The 27,293-nt window shown below is 55.2% G+C and overlaps 3 protein-coding genes across 7 annotated transcripts; 1 reads left to right on the top strand and 2 right to left on the bottom strand.

Annotated features, from left to right (window-relative positions):
* Positions 1–412: 412 nt before the first annotated feature.
* On the bottom strand, positions 413–3,117 carry Nat14 (N-acetyltransferase 14 (putative)). Of its 2 annotated transcripts, XM_005084117.4 has the most exons (4): positions 2,830–3,117; positions 2,593–2,720; positions 1,935–2,055; positions 413–1,458 (listed from the first exon to the last, which is right to left on the bottom strand). In XM_005084117.4, exons 2-4 carry the CDS (start codon positions 2,667–2,669, stop codon positions 910–912), a joined length of 747 nt encoding a protein of 248 aa, XP_005084174.2. In that variant the 5' UTR covers positions 2,670–2,720; positions 2,830–3,117; the 3' UTR covers positions 413–909. The 2 variants fall into 2 exon arrangements, with proteins under 2 accessions (XP_005084174.2, XP_012979183.1); XM_013123729.3 differs by lacking the exons at positions 2,593–2,720; positions 2,830–3,117 and adding an exon at positions 2,333–2,554.
* A 143-nt stretch (positions 3,118–3,260) lies between these two features.
* Positions 3,261–10,295, bottom strand: Znf628 (zinc finger protein 628). Its single transcript, XM_040733884.1, is given in 3 exon segments — positions 3,261–5,303; positions 5,305–6,526; positions 10,169–10,295. Coding segments are annotated over 2 exon segments (3,132 nt in total). The 5' UTR covers positions 6,522–6,526; positions 10,169–10,295; the 3' UTR covers positions 3,261–3,388.
* CUNH19orf85 (chromosome unknown C19orf85 homolog) lies at positions 8,872–26,722 on the top strand. Of its 4 annotated transcripts, none has more exons than XR_002385845.2 (3): positions 8,872–9,527; positions 12,131–12,190; positions 26,044–26,165. XR_002385845.2 is itself a non-coding variant. In XM_040733886.1 (2 exons), exons 1-2 carry the CDS (start codon positions 11,409–11,411, stop codon positions 26,567–26,569), a joined length of 564 nt encoding a protein of 187 aa, XP_040589820.1. In that variant the 5' UTR covers positions 10,484–11,408; the 3' UTR covers positions 26,570–26,722. The 4 variants fall into 4 exon arrangements, 2 of the variants coding, with proteins under 2 accessions (XP_040589820.1, XP_040589819.1); XR_005872477.1 differs by lacking the exon at positions 8,872–9,527 and adding an exon at positions 10,363–10,455; XM_040733886.1 differs by lacking the exons at positions 8,872–9,527; positions 12,131–12,190 and adding an exon at positions 10,484–11,446 and having other exon boundaries at positions 26,044–26,722.
* Positions 26,723–27,293: the final 571 nt, after the last annotated feature.

The following is a 27,293-nucleotide window of genomic DNA, read 5'->3' as shown; positions in this document are numbered from 1 at the left end:
ACACCCACTCTGCTAAATGTGGATGGGAAGCTTCTAGTCCCCATCTGAGGAAGGTGTCTGAACTTAGCGGTTCCTAGAACAAGGGTATGAGAGGTAGAGACACCAAGGGGTCAAGGCTTCAGACTGGAGGGGGTGCGCGCGCGTGCGCGCGCGCGCACACACACACACACACACACACACACACACACGCACACACAGCAGACAGCTGTGACGGGGAAAAATGCAGTAATGGGGAACATGACTCAGAAAGCCTGGCAGGGACTGGGCTGCCGCTGTGAGCTCACTGCCTTCTCCCGGCACAGTGCATAGCATCTACCCTAGCAATTAATGTCAACTCGGGGGGGGGGAGCAGACGGAGGGAGGGGCGTCTGGAGGGAGCAGCTGGAAAACGCATCAGAAAAGGAGACAGGCGCACAGAAGTCTCAGACTTTATTAACAAACTGTAAAAAAAAACAGATGGGCTTGGAGACTGGACACTCAACCCCACCCACTCCCAGATGATCTGTCCCCTGGGGGGGGGTTCCCTGTCCCAGACTCTAACTCTGCCTCTCACTCTCCCCAAATATCCCTTCCAGACCTAAAACACACATAGTGGGGGCTTTGTAGAGCCAGAATCATAGCTTGGTGCTGGTTTTGTTTGTTTGTTTGTTTTGCTTTCTTTCAGCGCATACAAACTAGGGGGCAAGGAGTGGACAGGGTGACCTCTAGTGGCCCCAGAGGATCAAGAAGAGTCCCCACTGCACCTGGCAGGTCCGCTGTGGGCGTGTGAGCCCCTCAACCTCAGTGCCTCCCTGTCAGCCCAGCAGACTGGGTAGACACGGAGGAAGGGGGTCTAAAGTGCTTGGCACACAGTAGGTGCTCCTTAGATGCTGGTTCCCCGCCCATCTCCCCAGCGGGCATGGTCTATGATCACAGGTCTTTGCTGAATTCCCGAACCAGCGTGTAGCCCATGCAGCCCCAGCCTCCCTCGGCCTGGTAGCCACAGGCCTCCAACAACCCTGCCACCCCCCAGGCGGCCACAGCCACTGGGACCACGAGCCGAGCCCGAGGCTCCCCCATACTCCCAGCCCAGGCTCGAGCTCGGGACTCAGCAAAGGCCAGCAGCCTCCTGCCCACGCCCCTGCGACGGTGCCATCGAGAGACAGAGAGGCGGGTGACCCGGGCTCCGTCTCCCACGTTGGCACCAGGGGCCAGAGCCAGGACTCCACACACATCGCCCGAGCCCCGGACAGCCACCCAGGGCCCCCCCAGGCCGCCTGGCGGAGGCAGTGAGCCCCACCGGGCTCGCAGACCCAGCTTCACGGCGGCCACGGCCAGAAACACGGGCAGCAGGAGGGCCAGAGCGAAGGAGGCCAGGACGAAACGCAAGCCGCTGCTGGCTGCAGCCAGGAGGAGAAGGGCTGGCGGACGCGTCAGGGCGTGGAGGGTCACACGGTTTTCCGTGTCTTTCACACCGGCCTGTGGGTGGGGGTAGGGGCTCAGCCATTCATCTCATTGCAGCTCCCGAGGGAGACTTCCCAAGTGGGGAGAGAAGCCAGCTGATGGGCTGAGTGATTGAATGAGGTTTGGATGGATGGATCGACGCATGAATTAGGGTCTGGAGGGTAGGCACGCTAAGATAAAGCACCAGGGGAGGTGAGGCTGTGGGCTCTCCCAGGAGGGTCTGGGGGACGAGAGCGCCTCTCGTTTTGGGGGGCTGGTAAACGGGGCCGGCTGGCCGTTAGGAGGCCTGAGCATTCCGCCCCCACAGCAGCTGAGATGTAAGTAGGGAGGAGGGACTGGAGGAAAGGGAACCGTTTCAAACAGCCGAGGCCAAGAGTTCCCCCTTTGGCGGTCCCCGGGAGGGCAGGCGGGTGGGCGGGGCAGGTGGAACCCACTTTGAATGGCCCCGAGTAGCTGCGCATGCTCGCTGGTGCCCCTGCCGGCCCTCTCACCTTCAGCATCTCCAGCACCAGGGGCTTCTCATCTTCCCTCATCTCCCGCACTGACAGGTGGTTGGGGGCCATGGGAGCCCCCAGGCCGCCGCTCCCCCAGAAGGGAGCCGGCGTCGCGCACCTGCCGAAAGCAAGTAGGTCCGTGTGAGGTGGGCACCTGCGTCCTCAGAGCCCTGGGAGGGATGGGACGCGGCAGTTCCCAGGTCACCAAGGACGCCGGGGCAGCACCAAAGAGAGCTGCCCCAGGGGCAGCTCGGGCGCCCCCATGCCCAGTGGGGCTCAAGGTCTCCCCGATCTCCCCCACGCCGGGGAGGGCAGTCAGCACTGTTTGTAAACTCGCTCCTTCCCCCACACTCCAGGAGCCTGTCTCCTGCAGGGGTCCCCGCCCCGTGCAGCACCTCCACGGGGTTGCTCGAATTCTTTGACAGCAAGGGAGAGCAGGGTCAGGAAGGGGTCACCGGCGGAAGTGACGTCCACACTCCCGACTGGAGGCGGGGCCGGCGCCTTAGCAACTGTTGCCATGCTTCCCCCACCAGGGGGCTGGGGTTGGGAGTAATGGGGGAACTGCGGGGGCGAGTGAGAAGCTGTGGCCTGCCGGAGGCCGGTGGCAGAGCCATGGGGAAGGGGAAGGCGGTGGGGAGCCGAGAGGGTTTCTTACCCGGCCTGCCCGTGGACGGTTTTGCACAGCTCCTTTCTTGCCGGTCCCGTCCCTTCGTTGCTAAGCGACCTGAGCATCAGTGGGAGGTGACTTTGCTTGAGAACCTAGTCTCATTGGCGCCTGGGTCTCTGCGGTAAGGAGTGGGGGCAGTACTGAGCACCCCATCCACAGGGACCTTTATCTCAACCCGGTGGCACCTGGGGTATCGCGTTGCATCAATACTATCCCTCTACCTACCTTTCAGGGAAGGTAAAGGTGAGGCTGACTTACAGGAAAATCCGGAATTTGATTCCTCCCTGCTAAAGTGACACATGCTTGAGGAGGTGTACACACACACACACACACACACACACGCACCTTTAAAAGATGGGAAAGGAAGGACTGGAGAATTAGCTCAGGGAGTAAGAGAGCTTGCCAAATGAAGAGCCACACGGCAGGCAGACTCCCGCCAAGTCTGTGACCTCCACAGGCATATCCCTGACACACACACAATAAAACTCTTAAGACATTTAAGGGATGGGGAAACTGGGCTGCACCCTGGAGAAGCAGTTAGCCTCCGAGTACAAAGCAAGTCATCTCAGAACCGGGAGGCAAGGATGAAGACTTCCGCATCCTAGGCAGCAGCTCCGCCCACGACTATCCTCTCCCCCCAGGAAAACACCACCAAGAAGAGACTCTGTCTTTATTAGCAAGCCCAGCCAGCGGCCCCCTTGACTCTGGGACTGACCCCAGCCCAGCTGAGGAGAACAGTTAGTTGTGGGGTGTGGAGGGGGGAGTGTCTGTCTAGTGAGTCCCTTCAAAACGTGTGCACCAACTGGACCGCAGGCAGACTCTGCACGATCTGGATCGAGGGCAAGCTCTGCGGAGCCATGACCCCCGGGCCAGTCACGGCGGGGACCACTTGTACCATCTGGGAGGGGGGAGCTACAGGCACCCCCACAGGGGCAGAGGCCGGGCCAGGGGCAGGCGGGGCCAGGAGCTGCAGTGTGGCGGCGCCGCCTCCTGCAGCGCCGCTATTCTCCAGCAGATCAGTAGCCGGAGCGCTGCGAATGATGAGGAGTTTCTGTCCCGCCGGGGCGGCGGCGGCAGCTGGCTCTGTCAGCCCAGGGGAAAGGGTTTCCACCTCCTGCACACAGAGCCTGGTCTGCTCGCCATCGGCTCCACTCAGCACCAGCACGCTCTGCAGCCCCTCGTCTGTCTGCAGGGTTTCAAACAGTACATCCTGGACCACACTGGCGCTGGCCTCGCTGTCCCCCACCTCGCCGGCTCCGGGGCCAGCGAGTAACTCCTCAGCAGCCCCACTCTGAACCACCAGCAGGTTCGGAGCGTCCGCTGCCACGGCTCCTCCGTTAGAACTGGAGACTTGGCCTGTCAGGGGCTGGAGCTGGACCGTGGTCACTTCCTGCGCCGGCTGGAGCTGGACCGCGGTCACTTCCTGTGCCGGCTGGAGCTGGACCGCGGTCACTTCCTGTGCAGGCTGGAGTTGGACCGTGGTCACTTCCTGTGCTGGCTGAAGCTGAACCCCACTCACTTCCTGCGGCCCTGCCTCCCCACTCCCTACATTCTGCAGAACAATGAGGCTCTGCCCTCCGCCGCTGGCCCCCGCATTGCCCCCGCCCTGCATCCCCAGACCGCTCGGGCCTGGAAGCCACACCACCCCTGACCCCTGTCCAGCTTTCCCCACGGCCCGAGGGCTCTGTCGTGCAGCACCACTGCCCAGACCCCCAGCACTGGCGGGAGGCAGCAGGATGAGCTTGGGGGGCGGGGGCGGGGGCGTCGGGGGATGGACCCTGCTAGGGATCAGTTGGAGGCCCTGGGCAGTCTGTACCAGGAGAAACGTCTGGGAGTTGGGGACGGCCGGGGCCGGGGGCGTAGCCTGAGCTGTGGTCCCAGCTACTTCCAGGGAAAGTGTGGCCTGCAGGTGGGGGACGACGTGAACATCTTGGGCGGCCAGCGGAGTTGGCGCTGCAGCCAATGGGGCAGGGGGCTGCGGGGCGGCAGGGCCGGCGGCGCCCGAGGTTGCCGTGGCTGGCGTGTGCGTCCTCAGGTGCCGCTGCAGGTAGGCGGCCATGACGAAGCCTCGGCCGCAAATGGGGCAGGCGAAAGGGCGCTCGGCAGAATGGGTGCGCTGGTGCAGCAGCAGGTTGGAAGAGTGCGTGAAGGTCTTGGGGCAGAGCGGGCAGCGGAAAGGCCGCTCGCCCGTGTGCACGCGCTGGTGCTGCCGCAGGTTGGAAGTCTGCGCGAAGCTCTTGCCGCACACACCGCAGGAGTGGGGCCGCTCGCCCGTGTGCACGTGCCGGTGGCGCCGCAGGCACGACGTGTTCCGGAAGGCTTTGCCACACTCGCTGCAGGCGTAGGGCCGCTCGCCCGAGTGCAGCCGCAGGTGGTACTGGTAGTGGGACGACCACTTGAAGGTGAGGCCGCACTGGCCGCACGTGAAGGCCCGCAGGCCCGTGTGCACGCGCTGGTGGATGGCCAGCAGGGAGGAGCGCTTGAAGGCCTTGCCGCACTCCCCGCACTGGTAGGGCCGCTCGCCGGTGTGGTCCCGCAAGTGGTAGCGCAGCCCGGAGGAGCCCTTGAAGGCCTTGCCGCACTCGGCACATTTGTAGGGCCGCTCTGCGGAAACAGGGGCGGGAGGGGGGGGAGGCGGAGGGGCAGGGGTGGCCGGGGCGAGGGGCTCCTGGGGGCAGGTGACCTCCGCAGCCTCGGCCTGGGGGCGGCCGTCCCGCCGCCGCCTCCTCCACGTGGCACTGCTGGTGAGCCAACAGGCTGGCCAGCTGCGGGAAGGCGCCGTCACAGCTGCCACAGCGAAAGGCCTGGCCGCCGGCCGCGCCGTGGCTGTGCTGGTGGCGGGACAGGCCGGCCACGGTCCGGAAGGACTTCCCGCAAGGCAGGCAAGCGAAGTTAGGGGGGCCCGCGGTGGCGGGCGGCGGGGGCTGCGGCAGGGCGGGGTCGGCCTGGGGCAGCTCGGCAGGCGCCTCGTGGGGCTGCGCGGCCTCGGCGGGCCCCGGGCACGGCTGGTGCTCCAGGAGCAGCTCCTCGCTGCTGAAGCCCTGCTCGCAGCCGTCGCAGCGGTACACCAGCTCCACCGTGGTCTCGGCGGCAGCCAGGAAGAGCTCGGGCACTACGGGCGGCGGCGGCGGCGGCGGGGGCGGGGCTTGGGGCGCGGGCGGGCTGTGGGGCTGCAGGTAGGCATCCGAGACCAGGACCTTGGCGCTGGCTCGGCCGGTGTCCTCCGCGGGGGCGGGGGCGGGGCCGTGCGTGCGGTGGTGCAGCAGCAGGTTGGAAGAGTGCGTGAAGGTCTTGGGGCAGAGCGGGCAGCGAAACGGGCGCTCCCCGGTGTGCACCCGCTGGTGCTGGCGCAGGTTGGTACTCTGGGTGAAGCTCTTGCCGCAAATGCCGCAGGTGTAAGGGCGTTCCCCGGTATGCACGTGCCGGTGGCGCCGCAGGCTGGACGAGTTCTTAAAAGCCTTGGGGCAGTCGGGGCATGGGTAGGGCCGCTCGCCCGTGTGCTGCCGCAGGTGGTACTGGTAGTGGGACGACCACTTGAAGGCCAGGCCGCACTGGCCGCACGTGAAGGCCCGCAGGCCCGTGTGCACGCTGCGGTGGATCTGCAGCAGGGAGGAGCGCTTGAAGGCTTTGGGGCAGTCCGGGCACTGGTAAGGCCGCTCGCCCGTGTGGCCCCGCTGGTGGTAGAGCAGGGCAGAGGAACCCTTGAAGGCCTTGGGGCAGTCCGGGCATTTATAGGGCCGCTCGCCCGTGTGCGTGCGCTGATGGTGCAGGAGCCGAGATGACCACCGGAACGACTTGCCGCACTCCCCGCACTCATACTGGGCGGCAGGGGTGGGTGCTGGCGCAGTGGGGCCTGGCTTTTCCCCACTGCCCTCCGTGGCGGAAGCTGGAGCCATGTCCACGTGGGAGCCGGCCATGACACCTGCTGGGAGGATTCTGATCAGTGGGCTAGCACGAACTGTCGCCACTCACTAGCTCTTGAAGCCACACGGCAGCCTCCCTGCGTCACCCACACTGTAGGCGTTCTGCCTTGGGGCCAGAGTTTACAACAGCCTGGGGTAGCTCACATTATGACAGGCTAAGAGAAACAACGGGAACCCGGGGTGTCAACTGGTCGGCCAGCTCCTCTGGGAAGAACCAATGAGGTCCAGGGAGAGGTCTCTAATGGACACTGCCTTCAGGAGGCACTGGTTCCCTCTGAGGAAGTCTGACTTCGCTTCCGGCCGTGGTGGGAAGAGCTAACCCCTCCCTTTCTCCATCTCAACGCCTGTCCCCACCCAACAGACCCTCAACAGTCTGACTCAGTGACCCGAGCCTCGAACATCCCATCCCACCACACACTGCCCCCACTCCCTCGTGGGTCCCCAAATCAGTGATGGCTTCCCGTTCCCACAGGATCTACAGTGCCCACGTTACTCCTGCCCTCACGCCATGACTGCCCATGTTACCTCCTGCCCTCACGCCATGACTACACCTGTTACCTCCTGCCCTTAAGCCATGACTACACCTGTTACCTCCTGCCCTCATGCATGACTACACATGTTACCTCCTGCCCTCACACCATGACTACACATGTTACCTCCTGCCCTCATGCATGACTACACATGTTACTCCTGCCCTCACGCCATGACTACACATGTTACCTCCTGCCCTTAAGCCATGACTACACATGTTACCTCCTGCCCTCACGCCATGACTACACATGTTACTCCTGCCCTCAAGCCATGACTACACATGTTACCTCCTGCCCTCACACCATGACTACACATGTTACCTCCTGCCCTCACACCATGACTACACATGTTACCTCCTGCCCTCACGCCATGACTACATACACGTTACTCCTGTCCTCATGCATGACTACACATGTTACCTCCTGCCCTCATGCATGACTACACATGTTACTCCTGCCCTCATGCATGACTACACATGTTACTCCTGCCCTCACGCCATGACTACACATGTTACTCCTGCCCTCATGCATGACTACACACACGTTACTCCTGCCCTCATGCATGACTACACATGTTACTCCTGCCCTCACGCCATGACTACCAGCACTACCTGGCCTGTGCATTCCTCGCTGGCACACCCTGGACTTGCCTGCCTATGTCACTGTGCACACATTCGAGCACTCAATTCTCAACACTGCCCGTGCTCCTCAGCAAACGCGGCGCTTTCTCTGGCCCCTACCCGCCCTGGGTGGTAACCCTTGGCATGTCTCTTCCCCCTGACATCCTCCTGCTCCCCTGTTCCTAGCAGTGACCTTGAGCCCATCGTGCACTGCAGTGACCGGAAAAAGAAAATCGAGCAGAGTAGAATGTCCTCATGCTCCGATCACTGAACCAGTGGTTCCCAGCTGGGCCAACTGTCTTCCCGATCAGGGGACATCTTGTGATGCTTGGGGGTGCTCACTGTTGCTTGTTTGTAAAGTGCTGGGGACAGAGGTGCTTTTCAATACTCTGCAGTGCACAGGACGAACCCCCCCGCCCCCCGCAAAGATCCAGTCTAAAACAGCAGCACCACAAGGCTGAGGAATGGTAGGATCTCTCTCTGTCTCACACACACACACACACATACACACACACACACACTCATGATTCCCTGCGCCATGGCCTCTGACCTCCTGTAGCATCCTCCAGTTTGACCACTCCCAGCAGCAAACACACAGGCCAAGAGGGTCAACCTGTTCTTCCTCTGACTGGCTTCTGTCACCTGTCGCCCCCACGCGCCAGTCCCTTGCTGCTGACTCCTTCCTTTAGGAATATTTCCTAGTCAGATGGCTGACTCTAACCCTGTCACCGTCTCGGCCTTGGGGCAGGGTCTACACCTGGAGGGCGAGTTAGATCGCAGTCGGGAATGGCTGTCTTTCCATCTGCCCCTCTCTCTGGAAGCCCTCACCCCCTCTTAGGACTGCACGAACTGCAAATAAAGGACTCCAAAACCCACGGCTCTCCTTTGCCCCACAAGCTTCGTGCCCCTGTGCCTACGACAGCCCACACTTAATCAAACTCTAACTCCAGGGTTTGTTTTTCCTTCTACGCCCTCCTATGGAAGGAATATCTAAGAGCAGCCCTGGAGACATAACAAACACAGAACCCTGCATCTGGACCCATACACTAGGTTGTGCACACAGGAGATGGAGACCAGCCTGGGTAGCAGTCATAACTACATGAAAACAGAAGACAAACCCCTCACAGCAGCAGCCTGCTAAGTGTTCACGACAAACTTCTCCCCCCTGTCTCTCCAGCCCGTTAACCAGGCAGGGAGAGCTGACCCCTCCCCACGTTGGGGGCCCCAGGGGTCCCATCTGCTATGCCCTGCCTTCCACCATCCACAATCCCCCGTCTCTGAAATCACCCGAGAGACCCCGCCTCAGACCACCCCACTCCATCCCTTCAGCACGCCCTGCTCTCTTCGGACACCTCGAGTGGTCCCCTCCTCAGGGGGCTCACCATCTTTCAGGGGCTACCCAGTCAGGATTCCTCAACCTCAGCAGCAGAGAGATTTGAGGATGGGTCCCCCTCCGGTCAGAGGGGCTGGGCCCACACATCGTCGGGTGCCTGGCAGGGTCCCCGACCTGTCAACCCGATGGATGCCACCGGCAACAAAAACCACCACCGGCTTGACCCTTCCGTGGTGAATCCTGAGTCCCCGCTACAGCGTGTCCCCCTCAAGGAGAGTCCCATCCAGATTCAGCCCTCTAGCTGCCTGTTCTGTTCTAATGTTCACCCCATGTAAACAGGAAGCCCCTTTCTGGGCCACTGTTTCTGACAGGCTATGGAAGACTTCTGTTGTTAAACGACACGCGTCTCTCATTGCCATGTAAGCGACCAACGAGCTGAAGAAGCTACGTGTGTCTCTGGGGTCAGGCCACATCTTTTAACACGAGAAGCCCAAGGGGACAGGGACCCAGCTTCTCAGTGAGTCCCCTTTAAAAGGCTGGGCTGTGATGCTCTGGGGGGGCTTGGGATGCAGCTGGGTTGTTAGTTAATGACTAGCATGCTCGGAGCTCTGGAATCTATTTCCAGTACAGCGCAAAAGCAGGCATGGTGGCCCAGGCCTGCAATCCCTGCACGTAGAAGGTGGGGGGGAGGCAGGAGGGCCATAAATCCAAGGTCATCCTCGGCTATGCAGTAAGTCTGAGGGCATCCTGAGCTACATGAGGCTTCGAAAGGAAAAAAAAAAGGGGTTAAAATACCCGTCCCTGCCTTTGCTCAGTCAGACAGGGACCAGCAGGATTGTGAAATCTCCCCTCCAATGTCTGGGAAACTGTCACCCGCTCTTAAGGAAACAAACCTCTTTTAAAAAGAAAGGAGAGGCCAAAAAAAAAAGAAAAAGAAAAAGAAAAGAGCTTTGCAAAAAACCGCATCGCTAAGCACAGCGCCCTTCCCCTTTAAGAGGGCGGAGCCGGTCTAAGAGATTCAAACTCGGAGGCCAAACAGCGACCATCCCTTTAAGACGCCCCTTCCGGTTTCCCGCTCGCCGTTTCCCCGACGACTCCGCCCTCCGGCCCTCCCCTCCCCCCACGCCCGCCCCCCGCCGCGCCCTCCGGGTCTCTCACCTGCGGCCCCGGTCTGGGGGGGGACGGGGGGATCCAGGGGAGCCCCAGGGCCTCCCCGCGGGGGCCGACGGGAAGCGGGGCCCGGCACGGCGCCGGCTGCGGGAGCCGCGGCCCGGGAGGGGGCGGGGGCGCGCTCCCTCCCCACGGCCCCCGGCGCGCGGCACTCAACCTTTAGCGGCGGCCTCCCGAGCGCACACAAACCCCGCCGCCGCCGCCGCCGCCGCCGTCGTGCGTCGTGACGCCACGCGCCGCGCCCGCCCGGCCCCGCCCACCGCCGGGCGCTCCAGGTGCGCACAGTGCTTCCCCCGGGGCGGGGAGGGGGGATCCTGGCCTGGGGCGCGCGTGGGGGGCTCAGCCCCGGCTCCCGCGGGCGGGAAACTGAGGCAGCAGCCTCCCCGCGGGGCCTGGGGCTCGCGGGGCGTCCGGGGTGCCGCCCCCCACGAGCCTGCTTTGCTTCCCCCTGCCTGCTGGCCTCCGGGATGTGGCTCACGATGGCTTTCGCGGCCAGGGCACGTGCGGCATTGGGACAGATTCTTTTTTTTTTTATTGTCGTTATTATTATCTTTTTGGAGGCCGCGGGCTCATGTAGGTTCCCCAGGATGCATCCCAGGCTGGTCCTGAATTCATAATCCTACTCCTCCAGCTCCCCAGAGCTGGGATTGCATTGCAAGCGCGCGTTCCTGCGTACTCACTTGAGATGAGTTGGGGCTGCGGTTGGTTGGTTTTCGTGGGAGTTTTCCTGTGCGTTGTGCTGTGGCCAGCCGAGCTTCAGTCTGCGCCCACGAGTCACCCGTGGAACTGCCCTATGCAAGCACACACCTGATGACAAACCCAGTTCCTCGAGATGCTTCAGAAATCCACTAGTTGAAATCCAGTACCGCAAGTCAAACACTCCTGGACTGTGAACCTCACACACACACCACCAGCACCATGCTGGACTCTTGTTTCCTAATCCTCCTGCCTCTGTCTCCCAGATGCCGGGATTACAGGGGTGCACCGGCACAACGGGTTCCAACAGTCTATTCTCTGTGCTTACTCAAAAGACTCTTTTATCTCTAATCCACCTCTGCCTAGCTCTTGCTGGGAAAAGCCATGACAACATAGCTCCACACTGCCCTTGTCAGCAGTTCAGGCAGTTCCCCTGGACCAGTGGTTCTAAGTTTTCCTAACGCTACACCCTTTAATACAGTTCCTTGTATTATTGTGAACTCCAGCCATAAAATTATTTCGTTGCTGTTTCATGACTGTTGCGGCGCCTGAACCACAAGCAACTCCAAGGTATCAGGAAAAGAAAGACACGACGTCCAGTTGTTTGTACTAAGAGAATGCATGTGCTGCCTTTATTGCCAGGAGAGTGTGTGTGTGTGTCTTCATTGCAAGTGCTAAGAGGTCTCTCTCTTGTAGGAGGGAGGATCTTTATATACAGGTTTACAGCACAGTGGAAAAAACCCAGGTAAAAGAGATAGTTGTTTTCCTCCTGCTAGATGTTGATGTCAGAGGGTCAAGGCCAGGGCAGGAAGCCAGGACTAGAAAGCAGGATAGACTTATACCCTCTGGGGGCTGGGGCCCAACATCTCTCCCCTTCTTTTTTTTTTTTTTTGTTTGTTTGTTTGTTTTTCGAGACAGGGTTTCTCTGTGGCTTTGGAGGCTGTCCTGGAACTCATTCTGTAGACCAGGCTGGCCTCGAACTCACAGAGATCCGCCTGCCTCTGCCTCCCGAGTGCTGGGATTAAAGGCGTGCGCCACCACCGCCCGGCCATTTAATATACTTTTATCTTTTCCTTTTCTTTTACTTAATACCAGTACCTCGTTTACTAACTGTTACCAATTTTCAATTCACCCACTTTTAATCCATCCTCCAACTGAGAATGATCCCTCAAGCAAAAGCCTGAAGATTTACTCAATCCACCCTCCAACTGAGGGCAATCTCTCAGGTTCCCCTTTCTTTCCCAATCTTTCCAGGTCTCTCTGAATCTCGGTGGGACTTCCAATTGCGGCACCTGAACCACAAGCAACTCCAAGGTATCAGGAAAAGAAATACAAGACATCCAGCTGTTTGTACTAAGAGAATGCATGTGCTGCCTTGATTACCAAGAGAATGTGTATGTGTGTGTCTTCATTGCAAGTGCTAAGAGCTCTCTCCTGTAGGAGGGAGGAGCTTTATATACAGGTTTACAGCACAGTGGCCCAACAACTGTAATTTTGCTACAGTTAGGAAATGCAATGTAATATCTGACATGCAGGCTGTCTGATATGTGACCCCTTTGGGGTTGCAGCCCATAAATTGAGAACTGGCACCCTAGACTTTTAGCGACCTCGACTTAGGTCAAACTACAGATGTGCCTCGGAGTCTGTAAGAAATTTCACAGCTAGCCGGTGTGTGGCACACGCCTTTAATCCCTGCAGGCAGATCTCTGTGAGTTTAAAACCAGCCTGGTCTACAAGAGCTAGTTCCAGGACAGCCTCTATAGCCACAGAGACACCCTGTCTTGGGAAAAAAAACAGATTTGGTGACTTTGTTAAAAGATATTTTAAGCCGGGCGTTGGTGGCGCACCCCTTTAATCCCATCACTTGGGAGGCAGAGGCAGGCGGATCTCTGTGAGTTCGAGGCCAGCCGGCTCTACAAGATCTAGTTCCAGGACAGCCTCCAAAGCCACAGAGAAACCCTGTCTCGAAAAACCAAAAAAAAAAAAAGGTATTTTAACATAGGTTTAAACACAAGGCTTAAGCTGGGTGGTGGTGGCACACACCATTAATCCCAGGGTCTCTATGAGTTCAAGACCAGCCTGGTCTACAAAGTGAGTGCCAGGACAGCCAGGGCTACACAAAGAAACCCTGTCTTGAAAAACAAAAGAAAGAGTCTCAGAAGAAAGACATCCAACACAGATATGAGTTTCTCAAGGAAGAGTGTGGGGCGGGGAAATAAGCTACACTCAAGTGTAGGTCCAGGCTCCTAGGGGAGAGTAATTGTCTTAGCCACAAAGGCCATTTTGTTGACTTAGGTTGCATCTCAAGAAATTGCTAAGGAAGCACTCCCTTAATTCCTGGGTAAGGTGAACAAATTCTTTTAAGATTTGTTTTTGGTTTTTGTTTTGTTTTGTTTTGTTTTTTGGTTTTTTCGAGACAGGGTTTCTCTGTATTGTCTTGGAGGCTGTCCTGGAACTAGATCTTGTAGACCAGGCTGGCCTCGAACTCACAGAGATCCTCCTGCCTCTGCCTCCCGAGTGCTGGGATTAAAGGTGTGTGCCACCACCACCTGGCCAAGATTTGTTTGTTTTTAAAGATCTATTTATTTTTATATTCTGTGTATGTGTGAGTGCCTACATGCATGTCCATACACCACATGTGTACCTGGTGTCTGAGGAAACCAAAGGAGAGTGTCAAATCCCCTGCAGCTAGAGCGACAGGCAGTTGTGAGCTGTCTGGTGCGGTCTTAAGAACTAAAGCCCCATCCTCTGTAAAACCAGCAACTGCTCTTAACTGCCAAGCCATCTCTCCAGCCCTACAGTAGCAGTCCTAGCTAAAAGAATGCCATGCAGAGGGCTGGTGAGACCACGTGGCAGGTACCGACCCTTGCCACCCAGTGTGATGACTAAATTCAGGTCACATCCCCATGGCGGAAGGGGAGAACCAACTCCCCCAAGCTGTCCTATGACCTGTGCCCATGCTGTACACACACACACACACACACACAAAGTAAATAAATTTAGGGTTTTTTTTTTTCATTTTATTTAGAGTGTGTGTGCACACGTATGCCATGATAGATTTGGCAGTCACAAAACCACCTTTATTAATCAGTTCTTGCCTTTCATTATCTCAGGGATTGAACTGAGGTTTTTAGACTTAGTGGCAAGCACTTTTACACACTGAGCCATCTGGAGGACCAGTAACTGAAAAAAAAATTAAGAGGGCTGGAGAGGTAGTTCAGTGTTTGAGAACACTGGCTGCTCTTCCGAGAATGTCTCACAATTGTCTGTAACTCCAGTTCCAAGGGACCTGATGCCCTCTTCTGGCCTCCAGAGACGCCAGGCACATGGGCACAGACACAAATCCAGGGAAAGCACCCATACACATGAAAATAAATAAATATTTTTAAGTTTAAAGTCTCATCCAAGATTCAAGGCAAGCCCTTAGCTGGGAACCCCTGTAAAGTCAAAGAGAAAGTTCCCCGATTCCGATATACAAAGACAAAGCAGACACTCCCATTCCTAAATGAAAGAGTAGAAAGATGAGGACCAAAAAAAGGGGAGGGGCAAAGCAACAAGGCAAACTTAAGATCCTGTACCGCTTCTGGCAGCATGGGGCACATGATATCATGCGGGCTTTGATGCAATATCCATGGCCTCAGCCTAGGCTTGGTCCTCTCCATGCCACTGTCTGTATCGATCATTCTACATTCTTGGTCTCTTCAACATCCTCAGGTCTCCAGCACAACTTAAACTTTACTTCATGCATTGTTCACTCAAGATCTTCCGGTGGGAGCCATGTCTTGCTGCACATTACCTAGTCATCCAGGCTCTCTCCACCTCTATCCAGCCTGGTCCCATAACTCTTCAGTCCCAAATAAACACATAGAGGCTTATATTAATTATAAACTGAGTGATGGCTCAGGCCTCTTATTAGCTACTTTCTCTCTGTCTCTCTCTCTCCCTCCCTCCCTCTCTCCCTCTCTTTCTCTCTCTCTCTCTCTCTCTCTCTCCCTCTCTCCTCTCTTTCTCTGGTTTATCGAGACAGGGTTTCTCTGTATTGTTTTGGAGGCTGTCCTAGAACTCCCACTTGTAGACCAGGCTGGCCTCGAACTCACAGAGATCCACCTACCTCTGCCTCCCGAGTGCAGGGATTAAAGGCGTCCGCCACCAACGCCTGGCTGGCTACTTCTCTCTTAACTATTAACCCATTTCTATTAATCCGTGTATCGCTACATAGTCTTGGCTTATCAGTGATGTCCAGGCTCTTGCTTTCTCAGCAGCTACATGGAGTCCCTCTTGACTCTCTCTGCCTTCCTCTTCCCCAAATTCTCCTAGTCTGGTAGCCCCGCCTATAGTTCCTGCCTGGCTACATCCTGCCTGTCCATTGGCCAAAACAGCTTTACTCATCAACCAATAAGAGAAACATATACTCACAGCATACAGAAGGACATCCCCTATCACACCTTAGTGCAAGCCCCAAGACCCAATAAGGGTTCCATTGTGTAGGCCTATGCAACCAGGTTCTGCTACCCCGAGAGGGAGCTGGGCTTCTGTCACCACAGCGGTAGTGGCCTCTGACGGCCCCCATGACTAAACCTGGGAGAGTTTCCCTAAACAACTCTTTCTCCGGAAGAGCGCCCGGTCAGCTTCACAGCATCATGCAGAGGGCCAGAGAAGAGCCTGGGACAGCAGGCCGTGTGTGGCAGGGGCAGACTGCCTTCATGGAGCCCTTGAGTGGGCAACCTGTGAGGCAATGGAGGGAAGCCCAGGTTGAGGTGGACACCAGGCCGTTGAGGATGTCCTTGGAAGGACAGATGCGCTGTTTTCTCAAGGGAAAGTCTGTCACAAGAACTCGCCTTTTTATACCTGGTACCACTCTGAGCAGGTAAAACAAGGGTTACAGGATTAGCAGCACCATGACACTGGCCCAGTCCTTCTGGTAACTGAGACAGTTACCAAGCCATTAACGGGGGGGTGGGGTGGGGTGGGGGGTGTCTTTACAGCATGGATACACTAGACCAAGAACTTGTTTCAAAACAGTGAGGAGTTGGATGGTATAAGAGTTTGGTGGCCCCAGCCTTTAATCCCAGCACTCAGGAGGCAGAGGCAGGGGGGATCTCTGTAAGTTTGAAGCCAATCTGGTCTACAGAGCAAGTTCCAGGACAGCCTCTAAAACAATACAGAGAAACCCTGTCTCGAAAAAACAAACAAACAAACAACAAAAAAGTTCATCACACCATTCAGAATGTCACGCAGATGAAAATGAATGCTTTATTTCTGGACTTATTCCATGTGCTATTTAAAGACCAAGATTGTCTGTATGTGACTATAACTAGAAGGAAGATCTCACATTATGTGGTAGGTGAGGGGATACCCAACCTCACCCACTGACATTATCTGGTGGGCTCTGAATACCACTGGTTTTCCATTTCACTCCATGATCCCATGAACTATTTCTTTTCCTGTCTTTTTTTCTTTTTTCTGAGACAGGGTTTCTCTGTATTGTTTTGGAAGCTGTCATGGAACTTGCTCTGTAGACCAGGTTGGCCTCGAACTCACAGAGATTTGCCTGCCTCTGCCTCCCACGTGCTGGGATTAAAGGTGTGCGCCACCAACGCCCTGCAAACTATTTCTTTATAATCTCTTCCTGGAGAAAAATAACTGTGTTGAGATATCTATCTGTTCATGCCCTTTCTAGAATGACTGATCAATTGATTGAAGGATATATACTTGATCTTATTGATCCTATTTCTCTGGGGAAGCTGGTTTTTTTTTTCAGATTTGTTTATGTATATGAGTGCTCTATCTGCACGTATGCCTGCATGCCAGAAGAGGGCATCAGATCCCACTATAGATTTGGTTACTATGTGTTTGCTGGGAATTGAACTCAAGACCGCTGGAAGAGCAGCCAGTGCTCTTAACCACTGGGCTATCACTCCAGCCCTCTGAGAAACCTTAATGTAGGAAGGATGCCCCATCTTGGATTGTATGTCATCAGTCAAGGCCTCCATAGGATTGGATCTACAGGTCAGAAGTCCTGCTGACCGTGAGCGACCAAGGGCCACCATGGATTCCACAGATACAACTCTCCCCTGTGAAACTGTAAGAGTACTCGAAGCTCAGTGAGATTTTAGCCCTGTGAAACAGGTGTGACCCGGTCACACTCTCGGGGAGGGCATCCTATGGAAGCAGCACCCCTTCCCCCACCTTCCTGGCACTGACTAATTTGAGGGAGGCCCTCCGGGGTTCCTCCTGAGCCGGCATTTTCTCCTTTGCTTGTCTATGGACACCTCGGTCTCAGATCCTGAGAGGTAGGGGCTGACCATGCTTGTCTTGCTGGCCATTGCTGGCTGTAGAATATAGTCTTCCTTGCCAGCCACTTAGACCCTGCCACAGTTGCAGTCCCCAAATAACACACAAGACACTATATTAATTATAAAGCTGTTGGCCTTTTTCTTGTTTCTTACTGGCTAGCTCTGACTTAAGTATTCAACCCCCATAATTGTTAATCTAAGTATGTCTCTTACCAGAGAAAGGGTTCGGACCTCTTACTCCTCTGGTAGCTACATCATGTCTGACTCTGCCTATCTTTCCCAGAATCCTCCTTGACTCCTAGTCCCACCTATCTTGTTCCCCTATTGTCCAACAGTGCTTTATTCAACAACCAATAAGAGACAGATTTACAGATGGCATCTCCCATCATGGGACTCTGCATATTAAGTCTTCAGTGAGTGTGGAATCCCTGAATCCACTCCCTCCCTTAAACCTCTGTACCCTGTTCAGTTTGCTGCTGTTTCTTACCAGAGGCAGCCACTCCCCTGTATTCTTCCTTCTGAATACGTTTATTTAATGAGGTTTGTTGTGCCTGTGACATCTTCTCTGCAGCAGAGCTGTAACCACTTTAGCCAGAGTGGAGTGGAGCAGAACTTTCACTGGGGAAGCAACAGAAGACAGTTGTTACCCTCCGTGTAACTGAGAAAAGATGTAACACTGTTTCCACTGTGGAAACTTTCCCTCCGCAGAGCGGAGCTAAGCTGTAACACTTTCCCTCGGGACATCCTCTCCTGCCCCCGCAGAGCTGTTCCACTTGCATTGGCTGCAAACTGCTACACTTATGATGACTTTGTGTTATTGTTTGGCTCCAGACTGCCAGGATACCTTTCCGCCAGAGCTGCAATGCTCACAAGCGAGGGCTTGGGACAGCAAAAGAGGGCCTGGAGAATTCTCGGCAGTAGATATGAATGTGCAGGATTTCCAAAAAAACGGTCCTCTCAGCTTGCGAGATTCTCATACAAAGGACCGGAGGAAAGGGAGTCTGGAACCTTGAGCCGGACCTCCCAACATCAGCATGTACACTTGCGCCCCCTGGTGGAGCATCCTTAAGCGGCACGCTGTGTGCGCTCAGGCCAGACCTGACTTGAGAACCCGAGAGCGGGTGGATGTTTCTCTTGGCTCCTAGGAACCAGGAATCCAAAAGTCCGCTTCCGGAGCTGGGCTAGCAAGAGTGCTGTCATAGCTACAGCAGTGGTGACCCCTGGCTGACCTTTGCAGTCTGTGCCTTTGATTCTGCTCTCCAGAGACCTGAGAGTACGATTCCAGCAACTCCTTGCAGAGGAATCCCAACCCGCCCCCACCCACGAAGATTTGACGCCTAGACTATCTGGAGGTGGAAACAAGCCATTGTCTCCTTCCTTAAGGTCTAGAAAGACAGGTTCACCTTAAGATAATTCCTTCCCGGAATTCTTGCCCACTGCTGCAATCCCAGGAGCCACCATGAGGTTCAGCTTGGTCTGCGTACCTTCCCTCAGAAAAGTGTAACTACATTTTATTTTATTTAGGTTTTTCGAGACAGGGTTTCTCTGTATTGTTTTGGAGGCTGTCCTGGAACTCGCTCTGTAGACCAGGCTGATCTCGAACTCGCAGAGATCCGCCTGCCTCTGCCTCACAAGTGCTGGGATTAAAGGCGTGCGCCACCAACTCCCGGCTCTATTTCTTCTTCTTCTTCTTCTTCTTCTTCTTCTTCTTCTTCTTCTTCTTCTTCTTCTTCTTCTTCTTCTTCTTCTTCTTCTTCTTCTTCTTCTTCTTCTCCTTCTTCTTCTTCCATCAGCCCAGGGCCTGAGTATGCTCTTAATCCCTATAACCCTGGCTTTGGGTTTCCTGGTCTTTTCTAAAGCTCTCTGTCCCTGCTGTCCTAAGACTGACCTCCATGCTCTTCTCCGTTCCCCTCCCCCACCTGGCAACTGTGGGATCTACAACTTGCCTGCCCTGGGGTTTCCCTTTATAAACTCTCATAAATTGTCCTTGAGTTTCCATCTGATTCTTTTCTTAATTCTTTTATTAGTGAAACTGAGAACCCCCTGAGGGGACCCTGATTTCCCCTCCCTGTATCTCGATGGTTTCTGCCAGGATACCTCAAGAGATCCGGTAACATTTATTTCCATCCTGGCTTGTAATTCTTTAAGTCAGCAGAGAAAACTGCACCTGTACCTACATCATTAGATGGTGACACACGTGACCACGCACGTGCCTGTGCACACATGCTCGACGTGCATGCAGAGGACCGACCCTGACCAACAGGGAACGGCAGCCACAGGGAGGAGAGGAGTTGAGAGAATGGAGTGTGGTGTGTACTCTTCTAATCCCAGCACTGGGAAGGCGGAGCCAGGAGGACCAGAAAGTGGTGCACTTAATCCCAGCACTCTGGAGGCAGAGGCAGGTAGATCTCTGTGAGTTCCAGGCCAGCATAGTCTACAAGAGCTAGTGCCAGGATAGGCTCCAAAGCTACACAGACAAACACTGTCTTTTTATTTTTTTTATTTTTTTGTTTTTTTCGAGACCGGGTTTCTCTGTGGCTTTGGAGGCTGTCCTGGAACTCGCTTGATAGTCCAGGCTGGTCTCAAACTCACAGAGATCCGCCTGCCTCTGCCTCCCGAGTGCTGGGATTAAAGGCATGTGCCACCAACGCCCGGCTGAGAAACACTGTCTTAAAAAAAAAAGAGAGAGAAAGTTCAGCTACTTATTGAATGAAAAGGATGGCATGGCCACTCCTTGGCATGGCTGAAGGAGAAGATGTTCTGCGTATGAGAGAGAGGACAGCTAGAGGCATCTGGAAGGTTCCAGACTAAACCAGGATGTAAGAGGAGGGGAGTGGGGAGAGGGACAGAGAAGGGAGACACACAGAAGCAGAGGGAGGAGCGTGTGGGATCCAAGAGGGAGTGTGTGGACCAATAGAGTGACAATATGACTGGGTTGTGTAGGGACCAGACTGGGGGAAGGGAATCGAAGTCCAGCCCCTGAGAGGGACAGGTTTAGGGTAGGGGAGTGGGGTGAGAGGTACTGGAAGGAGTCACAGGTACTGAGACTTGTCCTGGGTTTTTATTTATTTTTATTTTATTTTATTTTTGGTTTTTTGATACAGGGTTTCTTTGTATTGTTTTGGAGCCTGTCCTGGAACTCGCTCTGTAGACCAGGCTGGCCTCGAACTCACAGAGATCCACCTGCCTCTGCCTCCCGAGTGCTGGGACTAAAGGTGTGCCCTGCCGCCAACACCAGGCTCAGGAAGACTTCTAAGATAACTCGAGGCACCAGAGAGATGGAGACCCTGCCTATCCCCAGCACAGACACCTGTCACAAGAGGCTGATTCTGCCTCTCAGCCCCAGGAGCCAACACCAGGTCCCCAGCACCGACATCCGGCAGCTAACCCTAACCCTAACCCTAATCCTAACCCTGTAACTCCATCTCCAAGGGAACCAATACCCTCTACCCGGAATTGTGTTTGCACGCACAAACCCTCACAAAGACGTACACGCATAAAAAGAAATCTTTAAACCAAGCAAAACACCCGTGGGTGGAGGGAGACCGGAGCAGTGTTTTCTTCTCCCCACTCCTGGGAACTCGAACCTGGTCCCCTGCTCACACCTAGAGCCCCTGAGAAGCCGGCTCCTCCTGCAGCCCAGAGACCGGAGATCTCAATTTCTCCTTCTTGATTCTGGCCCCGGAAGAAAGTAGACCCCGGGGTGGGATGAGCCTGGGGGCGGTGGGCTGATGTGGAGCTCTTGAATCATGCCTGGAAGTGCTGACACCCTCTCAGAGACCCTTCTTCCAACCACCGGCAACCCCCTCCCCAAGTCTCCCTCTAAAGGCCCTCGACATTAATCGCTGCGGTTGACTCTGCGCCTGCCTTGGCCTTGCTAAAAAGCCTTTTGTCCCCTTAATTGGCTATCTCCGGGAGCTTTCATCCGTCTCAGCACCCACGCGCCCCTGTTTCATATCCCAGGCCCAGCTATGTGTTAATTGGGCGTGTAGGAGATGCAGAGAGCGCCCCCTCCCCTCCCCATGCCGCGCCTTCCTATTATAACCCCTCACCTGCAGTCACCGGTCATCGGTGTCCAGCGTCTGTAGTGGGACTGGCACAGCGTGAGGCTCACCCTAATTGCCAGCCAGGGTGGCTTCTCATTCTGCAATGCCAGGCCTTGAGTCCGCATGCTCACGTCCCAGCTCGGGTTTGGGGGTGTGTGATTTCTGATCTGCATTGTGACTGCAGCGCAAACGACCATGCACCCTGGGTTCCCTGCCGCCCCTGGGGTCTCTGAGCCAGGGCCCCGAGAGCTGTGTGCCTTTGTGAGCGGGGCTTCGGCCCACATGCTGCGGGCCCTGCAGCCCAGGCGTACCCGGCCCCCCAAGCGCAGGCCCAATCACCGGAGGTTCCTATACAACCAGATCTGCAGGTGAGGAGGGGTTTATGAGGGGAGGCACCGGGTGGGAGCCAGGAGGCTCCTAGGCGGGATTTAGCACCAGTTAGCGCGTATTCACCGTGAACCTTCTGTGCCCTGGACTCAACACACCACTGAGCAAGGCCAAAAAACTCTTCAACCTACACAGAGTCCCTGTGGGAGGCAGACAGGATGGAATGGCCCGAATAAATAAGTATGTAAGCCAGGCATTATGGCACACGAGCGCAATCCTAACACTCCTGGGGCCGAGGCAGGAGGATTGCTGAGTTTGCAGCCAGTTCACTGTACCATGCAACAGGTCAGCCGGGTTAGATATAAGATTCTGCCTCACAAATAAATAAAAAAGAAATGAACGAGAGCGGATGGCGCCACCGTGCGGATGTACCTTGAAAAGGAGATTCAGGAGAAAGGGGGTCTCAGCTATCCAGCCGGATCCCATGAAGACGGAGGCCCCACAAAGGGGCCAGGCATGCTTGAGATAGATAGAGAGGCAGTGTTAACAGGTAAGAGGTCCCTTTGGAGAGGATGGAAAAGTCCTAGAGCTAATTAGAGGCATTGGTTGTGCAAGACAGTGAACACTGGTCCAGTGTGGTGGCCCGTGCCTGTAACCCCAATACTACAGAGGCCAACACAGGAGGATTCCTTCTAGTTTCACGCCAGTCTGGTCTGTATATGAAGTGCAAGGCCATCCTGGGCTGCATAGTGAGATCCTGTGTCCAAAAGGCGGGGGTGGGGGCGTGGCAGGCGATTGATGGGAAGGTGTGTGCGTTGTTAGGTTGGTAGGAAAGGAACTTTTGAACCATGTATTTTAAATTATTATAAGTAGGTTCATCAAACATCCGACTTTCAAAAGTGGAATTGGGCTGTCAGGTTCTGTCTCATCTGCCATGCTCACCTGACGTCTGGACAACCGACTGCCACTTTTTCAAGAGGCTCCCTACATCCGCGGTTCTCAACCTGTGGCCCTTGACCCGTTCGGGAGCGGAAAGACCTTTTCTCGGGTAGCAGATGTCAGATGGCCTGCCTATCCCATATTCACATTACAATTCATAACAACAAAATTACAGTTATGAAGTAGCAACGAAAAGAATTTTATGGTTGGGGTCACAACAACGTGAGGAACTGTATTAAAGGGTCACAGCATTAGGAAGGTTGAGAAATACCACTATACATGGTATTCTAAGATTTCCTTTAGTAGGTGTATGGTTCTTTTTTTTCTTCTTTTTTCTTTTGGTTTTTTCGAAACAGGGTTATTCTGTGGCTTTGGAGGCTGGCCTGGAACTAGCTCTTGTAGACCAGGCTGGTCTCGAACTCACAGAGATCCTCCTGCCTCTGCCTCCCGAGTGCAGGGATTAAAGGCATGCGCCACCAATGCCCAGCTAAGTGTATGGTTTTTACACTTAAAAAAAAAGTCATGTCTTTTTTTTACTCCAAACAGGAACCATAGCAATCAACCCATTTTTGCCAAAGAGAAATAAGGGTTATTTATTATTCCTGTAGTGTAAAAATCCAAGCTTGGAGGGACTAGAGAGATGGTTCAAGTGTTGAGAAGAAGAACTGTTCTTCCATTGGGCTCAAATTGAGTTCCCACCACCTACAATGGACATCTGAAGCCCTCTTCTGGACCCCATGGGCAACTACACACACACACACACACACACACACACACACACACACACACCCCTACCTGACATCTAATTAGAAAGAAATGTTTAAACCTTATATGGACATGCTTGAAACGTGACAGTCAGTTGTCCAGAGGTCAGGTGAATATGGCCGACATATTAGAGGATCAGACTGGCTGAAGATCACTGAACACTGACTTATGATCTTTTTTTTTTTTTGCCCCATGTTAGCTTTGGGACAGGCTGTGGAGTTTCTCCTCTGTCCAGCTGCTGTGCTGGCCATTGTCTGTTGTTGTACACAATCCATTTGCCATTGCATGTCACAGTGCAATCAAGAAATAGTTTGCCGGGCGGTGGTGGCGCACCCCTTTAATCCCAGCACTCGGGAGGCAGAGGCAGGCGGATCTCTGTGAGTTCGAGGCCAGGCTGGACCGACAGCCTCCAAAACGATACAGAGAAACCCTGTCTCGTAAAACCAAAAAAAAAAAAAATAAATAATAAAAAAGAAGGTGATGATGGTGATGGTTGTAATGACAGTAATGGTGACGGTGATAACGATAGTGACGGTGATGACAGTGATGACAGTGATGACAGTGACAATGACAGTGACTGTCATGGTGGTGTTCGTGCTGATAACCACGATGGTGACAGTGATGACGGTGATGATGGTGATGGTGACAGTGACAGTCGTCATGACAGTGATGGTGAGGTGGTGTTGGTGCTGATGACCATGATGGTGATGGTACGGTGGTGACGTTGGTGGTGACGACGATGATAGTGGTAATAGCAACGGTGGCCCTGATGAGGACGGTGGTGGCGATTATTAACTCACGACAAGTTAGTGCCCCTTCACAGTGAGCACACTCCTGATCCTCTCGACTCCGCAGGCCAAGGGCCGGGATTCAGGCGCGCACCGCCACGCCCAGTGTGCTCAGTGCTGGGATCTGACCCTGGGATTTGTACGAGCTGGGCAAGCACGCTGCTAACTGAGCTACATTCCCAAGCCTACGGGAATAATTATTCTTCGGATTTGTGTGTGTGTGTACACACATGCTGTTGCTGTTGCTGTTATTTTGAGGTAGTGTATTTCTTGTTTTTTTTTTTGGTTTTTTTTTTTTTTTTTTTTTTTTGGTTTTTCGAGACAGGGTTTCTCTGTATTGTTTTGGAGCCTGTCCTGGAACTCCCTCTGTAGACCAGGCTGGCCTCGAACTCACAGAGATCCACCTGCCTCAGCCTCCCGAGTGCTGAGATTAAAGGCGTGCGCCACCAACGCCCGGCTTATTTTATTATTGTACGTGAATGTTTTGCCTGCGTGTGTGTCTGCGCCCCCACACGCCATGTAGTGCCCTCTGAGGCCGGAAGAGGGCAGCAGCTCCCTTGGCGCTGGAGTTGTAAGCCTTCACGTGAAGGTCCTTTATCAGAGCAGCCTGTGCTCTTAACCACGGAGCCATCTCGCCAGCCCCACCCACGGCATTTTCACACGTTCAGTTGGTGATGATCCCATCGCCTGGTTCCTCTCCCCATCTCCGTGGCCCACCTTCCCTCGTACCCGTCTGCCCACAGTCATCACAGGCGCCCTGTTACCCCCCCCCCCCGTGTCCTTCCCTGAGAGCCTCATTCCTCCTCAGTGGTCCTTTTCTGGGTTCCCCGTCCCGACCCACATTCAGTCCCGCAGAAATACATACACAGATTAACCACAGTGGGCCAGCTGGCCAAGCCTCACATACTGAGTCAGTTATCAGGAGCGGAGTTGACAAGATGGCTCAGTGGTTATAACACCCTGCTGCTCCTCCAGAGGGCCAGAGTTCAGGTGTCAGCACACACACACACACACACACACACACACACACACACACACACACACGCCAGGTGCCTCCCAACCACTTATAGCCCTCCTCTGGCCTCTACAGGCAACCAGGCACACTCCCATGGATACATACACATTAAAGATTTTGTTGTTGTTTAAAACCAGAAATCCATAGAAAGCTGTCCTCTGACCTTCTTGTGTGGTGTAGGGAGAGGGGCAGGAAGGAGAGAGAAACACACACGGAAAATAAATAAATGTTAAAAATAAAGTTATTTAAAATAATAATACAATGTAACTCTTAGAAATAAAATCATCTAGCCGGGCGGTGGTGGCGCATGCCTTTAATCCCAGCACTCGGGAGGCAGAGGCAGGCGGATCTCTGTGAGTTCGAGGCCAGCCTGGTCTACAGAGCGAGTTCCAGGACAGCCTCCAAAGCAATACAGACAAACTCTGTCTCGAACCCCCCCAAAAAAGAAAAGAAATAGAAGCATCTGGGGGACACGATCCAGCCCCAGTTGCTTATGAAGGCCATCCGGGTGCCGGCTGAGGGTGTGGAGGTGCCAGGAGAGACGGGTGCCTTAGCTGGTGGCAAGGGGCACAAGGGAGTGGGCAGAACGCAGGGTGCACAGCCATCAGCATGGCGCCACGGCTCCCTTTGCAATCAATCACTGATCGGGAGGGCGCTCCTCCCCCCGGACCGTTCGTTTTCATACGTCGGAAGAGGGTTACGCTAAATCTTCACTGTGGAGACGTGCAGTGCACAGCCCTACAGCAATCGAAACTTCCCTGGGCTCAGGGAAGATGAGCCCGGGGCCAAGAAAGGAGCAGGAAGGAGAGAAAAAACCGGGGGGGGGGGGTTTGAAAAGAAGAGACGTGTACCTCTGGGTGAATCGCGGAATAATTAGAAAAGAGGTCTTTTGCGGGCAAAGCTGAATCTCTCTCTCTCTCTCTCTCTCTCTCTCTCTCTCTCTCTCTCTCTCTCTCTCTCTCTCTCTCTCTCCCTCCCCTTCCCCCCCCAGGCAGTTTGCCAAGATTGAAGCTGCCACCCAGCACCTAGCCCTGTCCATCCTGTCTCAGAAAGCACCTCCCCAGAGACCATCACCCCGAAGGCCACCTCCACCGCCTCCATCCCCCTTCCTGGGTGTGGCCTGTGCCGAGGCCCCTGCGGAAGCGCCCCACAACGATGACGGCCCCAGCCTGAGCCTAGCCGCGCTGGACACCACAACCCTGGACCTCTTTGATGACATTCTGCTCGCTCCTGCAGAGTGTCCCTTGGTGGACCCCGACCCCTTCTGCCAGGCTCTCCCTGCTACTGCTCTCCAGGAGGCATCTGAATTCATCTCTCAAGCCCCGGGCCCAGGAGACCAGAGACAGCCAACCCCGATGCAGCCTCCAAGGTTCCCCAATCCCCTGCCTCCTCCCCAGAATGCCCACGGGGGAAGCCCGGAGCCTGCAGCTCTGGGCTGGGGTTGGGTGGACAGCTGGGAGGCGGCGCCTTGTGCCTGGGATCCTCAGGGCATCCTGGATGCCTGGGGAACCCTATGAAACCTATTCATAACTCAGCCCTGACCGAACTCTCCCCTCTTGAGGGACCTGAGGATATACAGCTCAGTTGGTGGAGTGCTCTCCTAACACCAGGAAGCCCTGGGTCCCAGCGTCAGAACCAGTAACTCTGTAAAATAAACCAATCCCAGACCCCTCACTGTGTACCACAGCCCAGAGTTCTGCTCCCAGCCCCAGGGCTACCCAGGTCCATTTTGAGGACCCCTTGCCGTCCCTGCCCATGAATTTACCTTTCTCCCATCCCAGCACACACCGCTCCCGTCCCCCAACCCCACCCCTCTCTCCTCTGCCTGGTGTGTCGGCTCTCTCTCAATAGTCCCCCAGTTCCGCTGAGCGCGGCTATGGGCCAGGTCCAGGGCAGACCAAGTAGACCAGATGCCCAGCTCGTGGAGCTCCAGTAGGGGTGTGTGTGTGTGTGTGTGTGTGTGTGTGTGTGTGTGTGTGTGTACGCGTGTGTGTGCGCGCACATGCAAGAGCCCTCAGAGAGCTTCCACAGCAAGATGAAATTCCAGAGTCTTGCTGGGACAGAAAGGAAAAGTGTGGCTACCGGACATGGCGCCTTCAGGGAAGGGCTCCGATGCTGAGCAGAGACAGGCTGTAGGAAGGCGTGGGGGTCCAGGAGCAGAAACAGCACACCCAAGGCCCTGAGGTGGGACTCTGAGGGGAACTAAGGGAGGCCAGTGTGGCTGGGAGGTTCTGAGGGTGT

Source organism: Mesocricetus auratus, unplaced genomic scaffold (assembly GCF_017639785.1).
Source record: "Mesocricetus auratus isolate SY011 unplaced genomic scaffold, BCM_Maur_2.0 Super-Scaffold_100037, whole genome shotgun sequence".
Taxonomy (NCBI): Eukaryota; Metazoa; Chordata; class Mammalia; order Rodentia; family Cricetidae; genus Mesocricetus; species Mesocricetus auratus.
The sequence above is the reverse complement of the archived record's forward strand: the minus strand, read 5'-3'. Positions and strand labels throughout refer to the sequence as shown.